Source organism: Eptatretus burgeri, chromosome 11, assembly GCF_056783735.1.
Source record: "Eptatretus burgeri isolate ZD-2024b chromosome 11, Ebu_testis_v1, whole genome shotgun sequence".
Lineage (NCBI taxonomy): Eukaryota > Metazoa > Chordata > Myxini > Myxiniformes > Myxinidae > Eptatretus > Eptatretus burgeri.
In genome coordinates this window covers 7,228,564-7,247,300 of record NC_140971.1, presented here as the reverse complement: position 1 = coordinate 7,247,300, position 18,737 = coordinate 7,228,564, and the positions used below count along the sequence as shown (strand labels likewise).

At 43.0% G+C, this 18,737-nt stretch overlaps 1 protein-coding gene across 2 annotated transcripts in view; it reads right to left on the bottom strand.

The window, feature by feature from the left end:
* Positions 1–18,737, bottom strand: part of LOC147016422 (alkaline phosphatase-like) — a 119,330-nt gene that overhangs the window by 14,334 nt on the left and 86,259 nt on the right. For both annotated transcript variants that reach the window (XM_085845067.1, XM_085845066.1), the window contains exons 6-10: positions 14,042–14,214; positions 10,931–11,062; positions 8,824–8,893; positions 7,828–7,962; positions 7,463–7,654 (exon numbers count right to left, since the gene is read on the bottom strand). In XM_085845067.1, the coding sequence (XP_085701193.1) occupies positions 7,463–7,654; positions 7,828–7,962; positions 8,824–8,893; positions 10,931–11,062; positions 14,042–14,214 (702 nt within the window). The remainder of the gene's footprint in view (positions 1–7,462; positions 7,655–7,827; positions 7,963–8,823; positions 8,894–10,930; positions 11,063–14,041; positions 14,215–18,737) is intronic.

The following is an 18,737-nucleotide window of genomic DNA, read 5'->3' as shown; positions in this document are numbered from 1 at the left end:
TCCACCAGCCTTGAGAAGTTCGGCATGGATGCCACAAATCCCTGGAGCTTTGCCCCGTTTCAACTGGTTCTCCGCAGCCCGTGTTTCCACAAGCGAAGGTGGACCACAGTTGATTCGAAGGTCAGCAACAGGGATTGTAACACCCTTGACGTCCAACTCGACAGTTGGGGGATCAGCCTGGTACAACCGCTCAAAGTAACCGGCCCAGCGGGCCTTCACTTCAGACTCCTCTGTCAAGAGTCTACCACTCTCTGCTCGAACTGTAGTGCTCCGAGGGATGGGCTTGGATGAACGTAATGCGTGAATTCCCCTGTAAGCGGGACGAGAATCACCTGTCCACAGGTGATGCTCTACCCCCTCACAGATTCCTCGCACATAGGCCTCCTTGTCCACCCTCAGTGCACGTACAGTTTTACGCCTCAGCTCCCTGAACAGCTCAGCTCTGCCATTCAGCCTGACCCTGCGACTCTGGTCAATGGTATCCAGTGTCCCTTGAGAGACAAAATTCTTCTTTGCCCTGCGCTGAGCTCCAAGGCATCCACCGGCAACATCAAGGACGGTGGTCTTGAAGGCGCTCCACAACTCTTCAGGACCCCCCAAAGCACCCAGACCCCCAAGTGTCCACTCAGCCTGTTCGCAAACTCCTCAGCTACTCTCTCATCCCTGAGCTTGGCAACATCCAGCCTCGGCTGGGATGGTACCATTCTCCAGGATTTAAGGTGCATCTTTAGAGTTGCTACAACAAGCCTGTGGTCAGTATTGAGGAACTGAGCACTCCGGTAGACCCTGCAGTTCTGGATCATCCTCCAACGACCGTCAATGAGGACATGGTCAATCTCCTTGCCACACCGCCAGCGTTGGAATACCAAGTCCAGCGATGAGCTTGTGGGCGCTGAAACCATGAACCAGCCACCCTAAGTCCATGACTTCTTGCAAAGTCAAGGAACTTAGTGCTATTCTGGTTCATAGTTCCTGACCCATGGGGACCAACACACACCTCATAACCGTCCCTATCTGTTCCAGTCGATGCATTGAAATCCCCCAAGACTAGAAGTGTATCTCGTCTGGGGCACTGATCAACCACAGACTCGAGTGTGGCGAGAATGCATCCTTCACGGTGAGATCACTCGCCTCAGTCGGAGCATAAACAGAGACCAGGGAAATGACACCTAAGGAGTGACGAATCCTTAATCTCATAATACGCTCGTTGACCGGTGTTACCTCAATTATCATTGGGGTCAGCTTATTGGACACAGCTACAGCAACTCCTTGGGTATGGTAATTCATCAGAGCGACCAGACCAATAGTAGGTGTAACCACCCACCATTATCTCGCCGCAATCCGGTCTCCGAACCTCAGAGAGAGCTGCAATCCCGATGTCCAAACGCTTGAGCTCAGATGATAACAGAGACAGGTGATCATCCTCTCTTAGGGATAGGACATTCCAGGCACCCACCCGAAGGGACCGCCTCAGGTTAACCCAAGGAGACCGCAGTCTGGTGGACGATACCTCAGCACCACTCCGACACACTCTCCCGCAATCTGACCCAGGGATGTTACCCCGTGGTTTCCCTCCTATCAAAGATTGGGGGTCCCGAAGGCTTTGCCCCAATCCCGTCATCCGGTGAGCTGCCCTGCGAAGGGAAGCTGCACAGGAGGTACTCCCACGGAGTGGGTTTTCATATTTTTTTGCGTTTTTGCGTTTTGCAGAATGAAGGGTTTTACGGTGGCCGGAGTGCAAATCCTGCCACCAACCTCCTAATAAGAAGTAACCCAACTGCAGGAGGACGTCCGCAGACACTGTTGGGCACTAGATATGGATGGCCGTTGGCTCACAAGGAGCTCCTCCGCCCTTTGACAGGTTTTGTTTTTAATCCTGCTGGGTGTCCATATCCAAACACCCTCCTCACCAGAAAACCTGGTGGGGGAGACGGTTTAGTCGCCGACAACCCGACCATGGAACAGGTTAGTGCAGGTTTACATGGTACCTGTAGCAGGTCACAGATCGAACCTGACCTGACAACATTTCAAGGACATAAAAATAAGATTGTTTTGCTTTGAAGACCCTGGATCATGTTCAATCATTGAAGCTGTTGATGTGGTTAAATAAAGTATTGAAACTATAATTCAAAACACATTAAGTGAAATGAAAACTTTTAAGTTATATATGGGAGTAAAATTGAATATGGTAAGAGAAGGTGATGAAACTACTCCCTACATGAGGACAAATCCTCACTTTATCACATCATTTCAAGATTTTGTAAGATGTGATGTTTTCGATGAACTCCAGACAAGAACAAGATGTTGATAACACTGTAGTAGGTTGTGGATTTGCTATGACAAAAATAATCTTTTTAGATATTCACATCTTAAAATCAGATCCTCTTAATGCTTCTTCTTATATTGATTTAACAAAAGAGATAAAACTTAAGAAAGCGGTTAATATTCAAAACAAAGATAATAAATGTTTTCTATGGTCTGTTCTTTCCCACTTACATCCTCCACAATGGAAACCTGAAAGGGTTGAACATTATAAGAAATATGAGAATACGCTAAATGTTAAAGATTTAAAGTTTCCAATGTCATTGAGAGATATTCCTAAATTTGAGAAAATGAATCATCTATCTGTTAATGCATATGGATTAACGGATACAAACAAAGTTCAAATATTGAAAATTTCAAATAACAATAAAAATGATGAAACACACATTGATCTTCTTTGTTATAGTTCGGGGAAAAATTCACATTATGCTTATATCAAAAATTTATCAAGACTAATCGCCTCACAAGTATTCAATAGAACAAATAAAGCATATCCCTGAAAGAGATGTCTCAACTTCTTTCATACGAAAGAACGATTAAATCAACATTCAAAATACTGTAATAATCATAAATCGATCGTAATTAATATACCAAAAGTAGGAAGGAAAATATCTTTCAAAGATTACAACAAATCTCACAAACATCCATTTGTGATATGTGCTGATTTTGAAAGTATCCTTGAAAAGATAGATACTGTTTCTCCAAATCCAAATAAATCATACACAAATAAATATCAAAAACATACTCCTTGTGGTTTCTGTTATTATATCAAATCATCTATTGGTGATAAATACAACAAGTTCAAACTTTATTGAGGACAAGATACCTCAGAGGAGTTTGTAAGACGATTGGAAAAAGACTGTATAAGACTAAGAGAAATCATGGTTAAAACCTATAAGCCAATGTCATTAACAAAGGAAGAGAAAAAGGAATTTAGGAAGAACAGTATCTGCCATATTTGTGAGGAGAAAATTGAGGGAGAGGTCAAGGTTAGGGAGCATTGTCATCTTACTGGTAAATATAGAGGTCCAGATCATTCCCGTTGTAATCTTAATTACATGCCCCCAAACTTTATTCCTGTCTTTTTTCACAACAACGCTCACTATGACACACATATATTTATAAATGAACTTTCAAAGACATCTGGAGATATTTCTGCCATTCCTAACATAGATTAAAAATACATCTCATTCACAAAAACAATTCATACATCCCCCATAACCCATATCAGATTTCTTGACACATACAAGTTTATGGCAAGTCCATTGTCTAACTTAACATCAAATATTAAAAACTTACCAAATCTTAAATCACATTTCTCAAATCAAGAAGGGATTGATCTCTTATCACAAAAGGGAATATATCCGTATGACTGTATGGATTCATTTGAGAAGTTTAAAGAAACACAACTTCCTTCAAGGGGAAGTTTCTATAGCAAGTTGAATAAAACTCATATTTCTGAGAGAAATTATACCCAAGCTAAAAAGGTTTGGGAGAAGTTTAATATAAAGAATCTTGGAGAATATCATGATTTTATCTTAAAACTGATGTATTATTATTGACTGATGTGTTTGAGACTTTTAGAACAGTCTGTCATAATCAAAATTCTTATGGATTAGTCCAGTGTTTCTCAACCTTTCTATCCTTGTGGAACCCTTGAAATAGTTTTCATGTTTCAGGGAACCCCTGCATAAAAATTATTACATACCATTATTAATATCTAGCTCTTTTATATTTTTATCGTAGTTCACGTGGTAAATATAATAATTTTTTCGGATACCTGGTTTAAGGGAAAAATGACCCCCTTTTTGTCAAATTTATTGACAATGAAAAAAAAAAACATACTGCTCGTTTATGAGACCTCACACCGAGGTTTTAAATATTCGATTAAAAAAAAAATATATATATATATATATATATAAATATATATATATATTAGACTTATGCGCTATCGCAGCTGCGATGTACCTCCTATTACTCTTGTTTTGTTTACATTGATGACATCACGAGGTCGTTTCTTGCAAGTTTCCGCGATTCACTGTTCAAACACATGTTTCAAACCACTAAAAAATCTGATTGAATTGGGCCAATCTGCTTGCTTTGTAATTGGGTTATGCTGCTTGGTCAATTTAAAAACATCATTTTTGAAAGTGTTTGTCAACCCCGAGTCTGTTTGACAATTTTAAAAAACACCTCATGTAACTTGATAAACAAAACTTAAACAAATAAAGCTGAAGCAATAAAGGTAACCAGAAGAACTAACAGAGAGAGAGAGAGAGAGAGAGAGAGAGAGAGAGAGAGAGAGAGAGAGAGAGAGAGAGAGAGAGACAGACAGACAGACAGACAGACAGACAGACAGACAGACAGACAGACAGACAGACAGACAGACAGACAGACAGACAGACAGACAGACAGACTTCGCGCTCGGAAGCACAGAGAAGATAGATGGACACCATGCATGCGTCCCGTACTTGAGTTAATGATACACGAATCCCATACTCAATGATACACGAATCCGCCGTGTACAGGACGTCCACTAACCAGTGAGTGCGGTTTCACACTGGCGCCATATAGACATCATTAAATACATTCCCTATGGTTGTTATAATTGTAAATGATATTAGAGGTTGAAGCCTCTATTATAATAACCAAGGAGTTTCCAACAATATGCCATACATGTATAGTAAAATTACGAATATTAAATCAAACAAAAACTACTCAAAAATACATTAGCCTATTTATTACTGTTTCTCGCGGAACCCTAGGGTTCCAGGGAACCCCGGTTGAGAAACAATGGATTAGACCCTCCTCACTATTACACAGCCCTGGGTTTGGCTTGGAGTGCCATGTTAAAAATGACAACAGCATTTGGAGTTAATCAGTGACATAGATATGCTTTTAATGATAGAGAAGGCTAAAAGAGGAGGAATGTCTCAAGTTCATTCCAAGAGATATGCTAAAGCAAATAACAAATATCTTCCTGATTATAATAAGAATGAGGACAACTCTTACCTGATGTATGATGATGCAAACAATTTGTATGGGTGGGCTATGTCTCAATCTTTACCTTACGGAAAACTTAAATGAGTTAAAGAAAAACATTATGAAAAAGTTTTACAAGACATTGTTATCTCCTCTCAAAAAGAATTGGATGAAGCTGAAGTTGGATATTATTTTGAGGTTGATTCAAAATATCCAAAAGAACTTTATAACAAACATAAAGACCTACCCTTTGCCCCTGATAAAGAAAGTCCAAGAAAAGAATGGTTAAGTGATTACCAACAGTCATTTAACATAAAAGGTAAATCTCCAGAAAAACTACTTACTACATTAAATGATAAAGAAAGTTATGTTTTGCATCAAAGGAACTAGAGACAATATTTATCTGCTGGGTTGAGAGTGAGGAAAATTCATCAGATTTTGAAATTTAAACAAAGTCATTGGTTGAAGAAGTATATTGATTTTAATACAAAACGGAGAACAGAAGCAAAAACAGATTTTAAGGACTTTTATAAATTAATGAATAATGCTGTATTTGGAAAGACTATGGAAAATGTTAGGAATTGACAAAACATAAGACTTGCTACATCTTGGAAACAGGCTTTAAAGTTAAATCATTGACCAAGTTTTGAGCGAGTGGAGGTGTTTTCAGAGAACTTTTGTGCGATTCCTTTGAAAAAAGAGAGTATTGAAATGGACAAACCAATTGATATGGGAACATCAATTCTTGGCTTTTCAAAGTCGTTAATGTATGACTATTACGATACTAATTTAAAACCAAGGAATAAGGATAATGTATCATTGTTATATATGGATACAGATAGTTTTATATTCAAAATTAAAACAAGTGATGTATATGACGATATGATTGATAATATTGATATATATGATACAAGTAATTATAAATCAGGTGATGTGTTGTTTTCATCAAAGAATAAAAAGGTTGTTGGTAAGTTTAAAGATGAATTGGGTGGGAAGGTAATGAGTGAATTTGTGGGATTGAGATCAAAGTCTTATGCTTATAAGCATATTGATAATAATAATAATATTGAAGGGTGTGATAAGAAGCTCAAGGGAACATGGAAAAATATAATCAAGGAAACAATAAACTTTAAACATTATTACAACTGTTTAACCTTAAAGAAGGAAGAGGAGAGAAAAATGAATGCAATAAGAAGTTATAAACATAAATTATATACAGAAGATGTAAATAAGAAAGCATTAGGAGCTTTTGATGATAAAAGATATATTTTAGAGAATGGAATCAATAATCTCCCTTCTGGTTATAAGTATGAGTGTTAATATATTTAAGTGTTAAGATATTGGGTTGGGGATTTTAACGAGCTTCCGCCGTCTTTTTTGCTGATTTATAAATGATAGAACCAAGCAATAACCAAACCAAAGAGTGGAGATGTAATCAACCTTGGTATTTAAATGGGAAACATAATTAATGAATTTGAGAAGTATCAAATAAGTCTTATTGAAGAAATAACTGGAGTAAAAGTAGATAAAACAAATAAGTGGATAAATTTAATTACAAACAAGTTGGAGGATGTAAAGAAAAAAATTAATATCTTTGAATGGACTGAAAACTTTGATTGTTATCAATTGAACAATGGAAAAACTATTTACTGCAATCTCAAAATGATATGTGGCTCAGGAGGTGGTCAGACAAGAGCATGAAGAGAAGTTTATCATTTCATCTTTGCTCAACAAAGATACTTAAACCAAGAACCAAGTTCCAAGTTATGCTTTGTGAATATACTCGATGGAAATGAATGTTATAAGAAAATTAAGTTATTCCCTAAAGTAGAACATGAAAAAATTTTCATTTGTTCGCTCTTTGAGTATAATGAAAATATAAAAGGACTGCGATTATGTTGGGGGGAAGAAGTGTTTAAATCAGTAAGTCTCAAGTTTTCATTTGCTTATATGGGAGGGAAGGGGATAGGTGGGGAGGAAGTGAATCTCTCATTTTGAGCTGTTTGGGCTTGGGTCAGAAAGTTTTTCCCTTTTCCCCCATTCATTTGAATAGTTGTCCCAGAAGCAACAATTGTCATCTACTGCCAGATGTTTGTCAGGATGTTAAAGTTGTCTCTCAAGATCAACCACCCTATGCCTCATCTCCCCAGGTACTCACGAAAGATGGGGTTTCCACGCAAGGCGTAGCCTCCGAGGGAGAATGTATGCGAGTGGTCTGCGGTGACCACCAGCAAGGTTTCATCTTTGTTCACCATGTTTGTTATACTCCCGACGACGTCGTCAAAAGCAACTGCCTCAGTTAGTGCCTTATGAGCACAACCATCATGGTGGCCATGATCGATGCGTCCACCTGATCATCAACAAAGGGAGGATGTGTTAGAGTCAGAACCTGAGTTTGTGAAATTCTTGACAGGTCAGGTGTTGGTAAGTTAGTGTTTTGGTTAATGCAGACCTGTTAAATGTGTAAACACAAATTTCTCATTTTGTGTGTGTGTGCACGAATGCTGTGTCATGCCCTTCAACCTTCAACCAGAAGGAAGTATCCTTTGGAGTTTTTCTTCAGTATCTCCACTGCCTTTTTCACCATATCGAGGAGTGAAGGGTCTGTTATTTTATTCCTTTCCTGTTCGTATTTCATATCTCCTGGTTCAAACAGACCTTCAGGATGGGGTTGGGTAGTGGACTGTAGTGAGCACAATTGTAACTGCTTGGTTTTCTCTCATCCCAAATATTCTTTCATATTCCTACAAGGTGGCCCACCAACTGGTACACGGTGATTTGTTTGCACCTTACATTGCATCATGTATTGAAGGAATCTTATAGGGAAATCTGTTTTGTGCATTTTTAGATGTGTTGATTAAAGTTCTATGGTCTTGGTTGTCCTATGTCCATCAAACGGACAGTTAATTTTGCCGGGTATGTTGCCATGTTTAAAAACTACATTGTGCCAAGTTTGTGGACGATCAGGTCTTGGACACGGGTACACCATGGTTCAGGAAGGATGGTGCAGCTCCCCAAACTGTAATTGTGTCCTTGGCCTTCATTAAACGTTTGAAGACCTAATTGTTTCTCTTCTGTTTCCAAACAGGTACCGATGTGGAACGACATGGCCCACTCTACCCTGACTTGATTCCATGCGATTATTTTCTTTTGGTCGATTTGAAGAGGCATCTTGGTGCAAAGGCCCTAGTGGGAGCTGAGCTTGAAAGATGTGGTCTAGTGTGGTCTACTTACGAGGTATCGTGTGGCAGAGTAGGGAATAATATTTTCTCCATTGTTTGGAGGGAATGCAAAAGCAAATGGTGATGGTGGACGTGTTATATTCACAACAAACTATAATCTCAAAACGATCTATTCAAAGCATTTGATCGATGTATTGCTGCTTTGCACAAAAACACACATTAAAACTCTTATATAGTCATTGTGAATGTGTGAACATTTGGTGGGCCACCCTGTAGATCCCCAGGTTTACAATGCTCACACTCTCCTTCCCTCCCAAAATGTCGGCCCATCAAGTACCAAGTAGGAAGTCAGTCTTTTTCGCATCAATATTCTTCAGCGCCGGCAGATTCCAAACATACGCAGCATTCTGCAATAACGACAATTAAACAAGTTGAATTAATGGGGGTAAGGGTAAATCACCTTTTTAGTTTGGAAAAGCAACTACTTGGGGTCCGCAGCTTATATATCCACGCTACACAACAACCCTAACCCGAACTCCCATAACACACACAACGCGACAAAGAAGATGTCAAAGAGCAACCAGTGAGAATGCTTCCCGTGCCAGTGAGAAAGGTGGGTGGGAGGGAAGAAAACAAGATGGAGTACCTTTTCATTACAAAAACATGGCCGTAGGCTGCTTTGAAAACAAGGGAGTGGGGAGGGGGGGATGTTGCTATTTTTGGTCACATGCTCACCAGTAACCCTTGCCATTTGGAGAGTTTGAGAAAACTCTTAACAAGGAATAACAAAGAAATTAGATTCAGCAAAAAGCCATTCGGCCCATCATGACTGCACCACACCAAGTCCAGATTAAACAAATCTGTAAAAACGACTTTATTGGGGGCATTAGGGAAGTAGTGGGGTTGAACCAGTGTGGCAAGTTCAAGGATATCACAAGGGTGCTAAATATAAAAATGAAGAAATTTATCTTTTTGAGGAGGGGGACAGGAGGGTGGGTGAAGGTGGTTTTTGCGGTGAAGAATATACAACACCGACCGCACACTATCCCTTGACGAGGCCATCTCACCGACATCACACTCAGCACAGATGTACACAATCATCCATCCTCACTCAACATACCTATTCTATCTCCAATGCCTCAAGACCATTTACCCCAATATCATCCAAGTACCAGGACATGCCTGGGATGCCAGCGAAGATGGATGACATGTTTTGAAAACATTGGGTACGGAGCTTAATCCAAATGACATATGGGTGTAATGAAAAATTCCGGTGTGGTAACGAAGGCCGTCCCAAGTGTTTGAATCAAGGGGGAACCTGGAGGTAATCTTGGCGAAGGTCCAACTTGTGAAAGACAGTGGAGCCACAGAAAGCTCTTACGTTCCCATTGAAGAGGGAAGTTTAACTCGAGTGCATTAGATCTTGAGTTCTACCACACCAAAGATAATTTTAGCCAAGTTTGGTCACAATCCACAAATCAGTATTTTCGTCAAAATATGATTTTGCACCCCCACAAAAAAATTTTTGGGGGGGTGACGCCCTCACTCCCCTGCTTCTGGTGCACTTGCCTGCGCCCTATGTGCGAATCCTGCACTCTAATATAACGGATCTATGTTAATCGCTTCGTTGCCATGCCAATGAGGCTGTCCGCCATCTTGTATGCCAAAACAATGGCGGCAAGGCCGCAAGTGAATCGGGTGCGAGTACACAGAGGCCTTCTGATCATATGTCTGAATATTTTTAAGGACAAGACACACAAAGTAACCACCCATTCCCCTTGTACAAGATATGACGTGTTACGTTTGTGCATTGTTTGAATAAATAGTTTTGCGTGTTTTAGCATAAGCCATTAAAACCTCAACTTCGGGAATCGTTTCACGGTCAGTGAAAATTAATTATTGGGAAAGTTAGCTCGATGGAGTTTTTCATTCGAGGATTGAATCATAAGTTTTCGGTTATAAATCCTATCAACAAAGTTTTTATGTTCGAAAAGAGTGAAAATTATTGTACAATGCTGTAACGTGTATTATTGATGTTCCGAGTCATGTGATTGATACCTGAGACGAGTGAACACGTGACGCACGAGCAGCCAACCTTGGCAGTTGTTACTTTCATGAGAAAACTAAATTGAAACCACACATCCCATTCCAGCTTCCAACCACCTCTCCATATCACATGACCAGTTTCTCATCTCACTTGTCGCTCATTGTTGTCCCAGTATCGGCATCCTTGTTCATTCCCTCATTCGTTCATATTGACTCATTTCATACACACTCATATCACATGTTCTCTGTTTCTCTTTCTGTTACCTCAAACCAACTCGTCCTCACTCCTTGTGTTCCCCCACCAATCAGGAGCAGATGTTTATTATCACCCTAAACCTCCCCCCTTCCCATCTCACCCACCCCCACCTCCCAAACATGACTCCCTCTCCCATCCTCACCTTATCTTTATGCATTTCCAACCATTTTTGGACGAGATTCTGATTGTCCAGCCGCGTTCCGTTTTGATCAGGATATTCGACGTCCGAATAGTTCGATGGATACATGTACCTCCTCCCTCCTCCCATAATGACCTACAACACAAGAAAACGAACCAGATGATAGGTAGCCAATAGGTATTCATATGCTGTTTGAACTGTACCTTCATACCAACAATATGTTGACTTCATGTCGGCCAAAATATTTACAACTTGTGCACCTTCAGCAAGAAACACAACTGTTAACAAAGTATGTGGGGCTTCTGTTTGGTTTCTGTATACAAGGTCAAGGCTCATGGAAGAGATAGAACACACAAGGATGGTCTTGCCTCATCTTTCCTGTCAGGGGCCTCCCCGGCTTACCCTTGGTGATCACCCATGACTTACCCTTGGCCCGTGATCCAATGATGGCCATTTTTTTTTGTCGGACCACCATATGACCTTGACCTTTACCATTTAGAGTTGGAGTTTAAATTGAGAAAATGTGCCCGTCCCCATCTACAATCAATATTATAAGAGAGCCGTGTGTGTGTGTGTGTGTGTGTGTGTGTGTGTGTGTGTGTGTGTGTGTGTGTGTGTGTGTGTGTGTGTGTGTGTGTGTGTGTGTGTGTGTGTGTGTGTGTGTGTGTGTGTGTGTGTGTGTGTTGCCATTTTGCTCAGAGATGGCCAAATGGATCTTCGTCAAATTTCAGAAGTTCGTCAGTGAGTGTCAGGAATTGTTTTAGGCCAAAAATTTTTTTTTTTGATTTTTTAATATATATTTTTAATTCCTCTATAGTGCGTTCACCTTTGTCACTATGTGAAAGGTAATATTAAATGATCCCCGACTCCATTCCCTAGTGGGTATAGGGAAGTGTTTTAGGCCCCCACAAGAAAATAACAAAATTTGATTTCTTCAAAATGCCAACAGGATTAGAACAGCACCAGACAACGCCGGGCACCCCTGCGCGTCTGTCCATAAAACTCAACATCATGGAAATCAGAGGAAAATTATTCATGTTATGATCATGAAGGTGTTTTCAGTTAATTAGGTCACAATCTGAATAACAAGCTCGAATGAGCGAAGATCCTCGTCCTCTTAATGATGACATCATAAAAACGAATATGAGGTCATTGTGATATATCAGATTTGCGATAAATTCTCTGTGCTAATGCCCGGCTTGATTCCCGCAAACAAAATTCAAACAGCTTGCCTAGTTTCAGAGATAATGGTATCGGCGATTCCCATTAGCGGCGATATTATGACGTCAACTTTTTTTCTCGGAAGAATTTCCAAAATGGGAGATGGTTACTGTCTGCATGTGGCCTTTCTGCATATACATGGCAAGCTTCATGAAGATCCGATGAAAACTCTGGGTTGTGAAACAAAAAATGTCAAAAAATGGGAATGATGTCATAAATATTGATTATGACGTCATCGTGATGTATCATATGTGCGGTAATTCATCTCTGCTAATGGAAATCGCCTAAAAAATTATCTCCGAAACTTGGCAAGCTTTTTGCATTCTATTTGTGGGAATCGAACAGGGCATTAGCAGAGATGAATTACGGCACATACGATACATCACGATGATGTCATATCAATTTTTATGACGTCATTACTATTTTTTGAAAGTTTTTTTGTTTCACAACCCAGAGTTTTCATCAGATCATCGTGAAACTTGCCATGTATATGCAGAAAGCCCACGCGCAGGCAGTAACCATCTCCGATTTTGGAAATTCTTCCTCGAAAAAAATTGACGTCATAATATCGTGGCTGATGGAAATCTCCTATACCATTATCTCCGAAACTAGGCAAGCTGTTTGAATTTTGTTTGCGGGAATCAAGCCGGGCATTAGCACAGATAATTTATCGCAAACCTGATACATCACAATGACGTCATATTCCTTTTTATGACGTCATCATTAAGAGGACGAGATCTTAGCTAATTCGAGCTCGTTTTTTTCCCCCTGCCTCATATTCACGAAAACATGTTTTCCTCTTCGATTTCGATTTCGTAAGTAGTAAACAGACAAACAGGGGTGAACACATCACCTCCATCCACCTTCGGTTGCTGACGTAATAAATGTAAAGGATTATCGAGCACGCAATGATCCTTGGCTTTGCTTTGACACCTTTATAAAGTACAGGGCAAGGTGTGGTCGTGGCAGGTGGGGAAGATTGGATGAGGTCGACTGATGGAAAAATGCCCTTGCAGGAAAGGTGAGGCAAGACCATCGTTGGGTAAAACCTTGTCACGTAGTGGATAAACAGCTTTACTCCATGTGAACGTCTTTCTCTGACTTTTATTATGACAGCAAAAAAATACAAAAACATCAAAATCTGGCATTTGACAAAAAATATACACCAATTTATTTCACGGTTTCTTCCCGGTAAAGGATGTTCCTATTGTATATCCCAGTTCATATGAAGTCGATGCGTTGTTGGCCGCTGCCCGTCCGACAAGTTTGAAGACGGGAACATTAAAAGGACCTCCGTCCAACCGTTCGACGAACTGACCAACCGGTCATCTGTCCATGTACCTTTGTGTCCGCAATATTGCAAAAACCGTTGAAAATTTAGCTTTCATACTGCAGACATCTCTTCCTCATGACATTATCTCAACCTAATTATATCACTGCTGTGAGTGGCTGAATTCTGTTGCCATGGCAATCAACTCAGTAACTCGGTTTGTGTACTTGATGTTTCAAAAACCATTAAAAATTTCGCTTTCACTTTGCACAGATCTATTCCTCATACCACCCAAAATAAAAGAGACCAAAGTCTCGGTTCCTTGTTAGTATTCCAGTTCTGCTCAAACAATCAAACGTTCAGCCAAAAAGATGTGGACACATGTCGATTCGTGAAACTGTTGTCTTCTGTCATTTCGCTCTGACATGGCTTTGAGAAAGACCTCGTCTACCACTCTCATCATTGGAAATACAATTAGGATGGACACTCATAGATCCGGGCCAACATTGCTACTTTCATCATTGGTGACACAATTAGGACAAATAAGCATAGATCTAGGCCGAGTCTTCCATTCATCATTTTTTATCCTTCCGCGGACAGACAGGCAAATATCCAGACCTTACCTCGATGTTGGGTATATTCTTCAAAAGCTGTTGTGCTATGTCATCGCACACATTCCTTGCATCTTCTGGCATTTCTGCATCCGACATCCAGTCCCTATCTGCGGAGTGTGCGTACGATGCTCCTGGCGTTGCGTGAGTCACGCGTGTCGTGGTGACGACTCCTGTAGATTTACCTGGTTGATTAAAAATAAAGACACATGATAATAATTGTTTGAAACTTAATTCAAAGTAAACACAACTTGCGATGAAAAGCATCTAATTAACTATTAGCTATCTATGAAAAGCATCCTTGGAGGAGCTCAGGTGTCTAGTTGGCACCTTGAAACCAGCCATTTGTGGTCAATTGATATCTCATTAAGTATGAATCGTAACACTGGAAAAGGAACTCTTTCATATGAACGTTAGAACATCAAAATCATGATTATCATCAATATGAGGGGTCCACCGGGGGTGAGGGGGGAGGGGGGGGGGTTGTAAGCCAAATATAAAATACGATTTTTCAAGATAACGTTTTTAAGCTCCATTGTCTGTGTACGTTTCTATTTATCTATACCTGTGTGTGTGTGTGTTCGTGTTTGTGTGTGTGTGTCCTCTATAACTCCAACACCAAGAAACCTCGCAGCCTGAACCTTTGCATGCATACTAAGAAAACTCCAAGGAAGCGCAAGAGAGAAAATTGGGTGTTTGGGTTAATTTAAACACCCCTTTTGAAGACAATTGATGGGCTTATGTAATTATATCCGTTATCAGGCGCATCCTCGGCCACCTCGTTCTCTATGGGGTCTCAAAGCTTATCCTGATTTACCTCTCTGGGATCTGAAGCTGCCATGTTTTTGTGGCCTGTTCAACAATGCCTTGACTTGAAACAGGCCACAACAATTTCTTAACGATAATTTGTTTTTTTTTCATTTTCCTCACTTGTATTATCGAGTGCCTTTTCATCATAGATATAAATCATTGGGTACATTGCAATGCTTATAAACACCTGGAGATGTCAGCATTCGTGGCTTTATTTCATTTCCGCACATGGCATAAGCTCGAGAATCTCTTAAACTAAGCCAAATTACAAAATTTAAGCTCCAGAATTGAACTCAGCAACAGTTCAGACTGCTAAAAAAAGTGTTAATTTGTCCAATTCGGACATATTTGATATTTTGGGCGTCTCCAGGGGGTGTTTAATATGGCGGTTCGGTGATTGCTGATCACAAGCCAAGCAACCCGTTCCTTATCAACCATTTAATTGGAGTATCTGTTCGGTTGCTGAAGACACATGCTGAGCAACCTCCAGTCAATAGCAGAACAGTTTGTCTCTCGATCGGGATGTGCAGTTGGCAGCTGCTACAAGGTAGAGTTACTTGCAGTTCTAAATTGGTTATTTTATACTAGCAAATACAATCCATCTCGGAATATAAGGGGGTGGGGGTGAAGAAATAGGGTGAGGAGGGAGCGGAAGGATAGAGGAGGTAACGGAGAGGAACAGGGATGGGAAGAGAGAGGCAGAGGGGTGGAAAGAGAGAGGCAGAGGGGTGGGAAGAGAGAGGCGGAGAGGTGGGAAGAGAGAGGCAGAGGGGTGGGAGGGGAGAGGCAGAGGGTGGGAAGGGAGAGGCAGAGGGTGGGAAGGGAGAGGCAGAGGGGTAGGAAGAGAGAGTCAGAGGGGTGGGAAGAGAGAGGCAGAGGGGTGGGAAGAGAGAGGCAGAGGGGTGCGAAGAGAGAGGCAGAGGGGTGGGAAGGGAGAGGAAGAGGGTGGGAAGGGAGAGGCAGAGGGTGGGAAGGGAGAGGCAGAGGGTGGGAAGGGAGAGGCAGAGGGTGGGAAGGGAGAGGCAGAGGGTGGGAAGGGAGAGGCAGAGGGTGGGAAGGGAGAGGCAGAGGGTGGGAAGGGAGAGGCAGAGGGTGGGAAGGGAGAGGCAGAGGGTGGGAAGGGAGAGGCAGAGGGTGGGAAGGGAGAGGCAGAGGGTGGGAAGGGAGAGGCAGAGGGTGGGAAGGGAGAGGCAGAGGGTGGGAAGGGAGAGGCAGAGGGTGGGAAGGGAGAGGCAGAGGGTGGGAAGGGAGAGGCAGAGGGTGGGAAGGGAGAGGCAGAGGGGTGCGAAGAGAGAGAGGCAGAGGGGTGCGAAGAGAGAGAGAGAGAGGCAGAGGGGTGCGAAGAGAGAGAGAGAGAGAGAGGCAGAGGGGTGCGAAGAGAGAGAGAGAGAGAGAGAGAGAGAGAGAGAGAGAGAGAGAGGCAGAGGGGTGCGAAGAGAGAGAGGGAGAGGCAGAGGGGTGCGAAGAGAGAGAGAGGCAGAGGGGTGGGAAGGGAGAGGCAGAGGGGTGGGAGAGAGAGAGAGAGAGAGAGAGAGAGAGAGAGAGAGAGAGAGAGAGAGAGAGAGGCCGAGGGGTGCGAAGAGAGAGAAGCCGAGGGGTGGGGAGAGAGAGAGAGAGAGAGGCAGAGGGGTGCGAAGAGAGAGGCAGAGGCGGGGGAAGGGAGAGGCAGAGGGGTGCGAAGAGAGAGAGAGAGAGGCAGAGGGGGGGGAAGGGAGAGGGAGAGGGGTGGGAAGGGAGAGGCAGAGGGGTGGGACGGGAGAGGCAGAGGGGTGCGAAGAGAGAGAGAGAGAGGCCGAGGGGTGCGAAGAGAGAGAAGCCGAGGGGTGCGAAGAGAGAGAGGCCAGGGGGTGCGAAGAGAGAATTGATGAAGGATATAATTAAATAAGGCTGTTAATTATCTTCAAAAGGGGAGTTTTAATTAACCCAAGCACCCAATTTTCACTCATGCACTTCCTTGGAGTTCAAGGTTTCAGGGTGCTATGTTTCATGATTTTGGAGTTATGGAGGACACACAAACACACACACACACACACACACACACACACACACACACACACACACACACACACACACACACACACACACACACACACACACACACACACACACACACACACGTCAGATATGGGAGCATGTGCCGGAGCAGCACGTCGCTGCACCTGAGGCCTCCGTCTTGCCATCCCATCTCCTGCAGATACTAATCAACCTGCTGCAACCACGAGGAACATGGTCAGCCCATTGGCCTCCTCCCCTCACGAGGCTCTCCCTGAGAGAATCTGGTGAGCAGGATCAGCGTGAGGAAAACGAGCCACATGAGCATTCAGCCGCAGCTGTCACTCATGGACTATGCAGGTAACTAATCTCATTTGAGTCTCGATCATCAACCGCGCATTGGACACAAATTCCGACCAACGATCGCCAAGGATTCTCCAAAGAGACCTGGTCCCAAAGGAATTAAGTGTCCATCTCAGATCCCTGGTCAGAGTCGAAGTCTCACATTGGTAGAGCAAGACTGGAAGCACCAAGGACCTGAAGATTCAGACTTTCATCTTCCTGCACAGGTGCAAACAGTGCCACCCCCCCCCATTATCCACTGACTGCACGACTCCCCAGGCCCGACCCAGACATCTACTGACCTCTGGCTCACAGCCAGCAGAGACATGATTATCACTGCCAAGGTAAGTGGATCTCTCCGCGACCTCAACATCCTCACCACAAACAGGTACAGACAAGATGGCAGCATCCAATATGTCATTGAAAGCCAAGATCTTAGTTTTGACCCAGGAAACCCGTAATCTCAGTGTCTCCGACTCTTCACTCAGCACCTCGACGTCCCCAAAGGGATATCCAGTCTCCGCAAAGATGACTGGATCATCTGCAAAATCAAGGTCAGAGATCTTGACATTCCCAAATGATGCACCACAGCTTGATCTTTGTGAAATCCTCCCCAGGATACAGTCCATACAAGCACTGAAAAGTGTGGGGGCCAGTACACACCCCTGATGAACTCCAGTAACAACTGGAAATAAGTTGGAGATGGTACCACCACATCTCACAGTCCTATCAGTACCAGAGTAGAGTTCAGACATCAGATTGATCAGTTTTGGTGGCACCCCACGAAGACCAAGAATCCTCCAGAGGGCATCCCGATTCACTGAATCAAACGCTTTACAGAGATCAACATAGGCTGCAAGCAGCCCCTGCCAAAACTCTCGTCTGCGTTCGGTGAGGACCCGAAGAGCAAGGATACGGTCAATTGGTGACCTCTTTGGTGTAAAGCCTGACTGCTCTGGGCATTGGTGCTCAAACAGATGGTGGCGAAGCCTACCAAGAATTATCCGATCAAAGACCTTGCCAGGTACTGAGAGCAGCGTCACCCCTCAGTAGTTGTTGCAGTTCTGGCTGTGGTGTAGCCATGCCCACGGGGAGGGGCATGATGATGATGCATGATGGGCGTGATGGTGGAGGAGTGGCCGTGGGGTTCGGCGAGGGATATGAGGTGTGCACGCCGTCTGAGGCGTCGTAGTAATGCTGGAGTCGGCCGGCTCGTGAGTGGACCGAGTACGGAATAAAGGGGAGCCGCGGGCACAGTACGCCCGCGCTCGCACTCGTGCAACACAGCCCGGCTCGACTGTTCCTCCGCTTCGTGTCTGCCTGCTAAGCATCTCCCAATTCAGTACAGTACAGTTGGCGAACGAGGATCTTCGAATCGACGTGTGTAAGGGCGGCAAATGACCCGTGCGGTTCCAGGCTACGGAGCCAAAGGTCTCGCCGGCGCGAACATGGCAAAGGGTCGGTGCATGGCAAACGTACGCGTGCCCGCCTTCGTCGGAATCTACTTCGGCCACGTCGAGTGGGCAACGTTCGTTCATTTGGTTCATTTTCTTGTTCGTTTTGT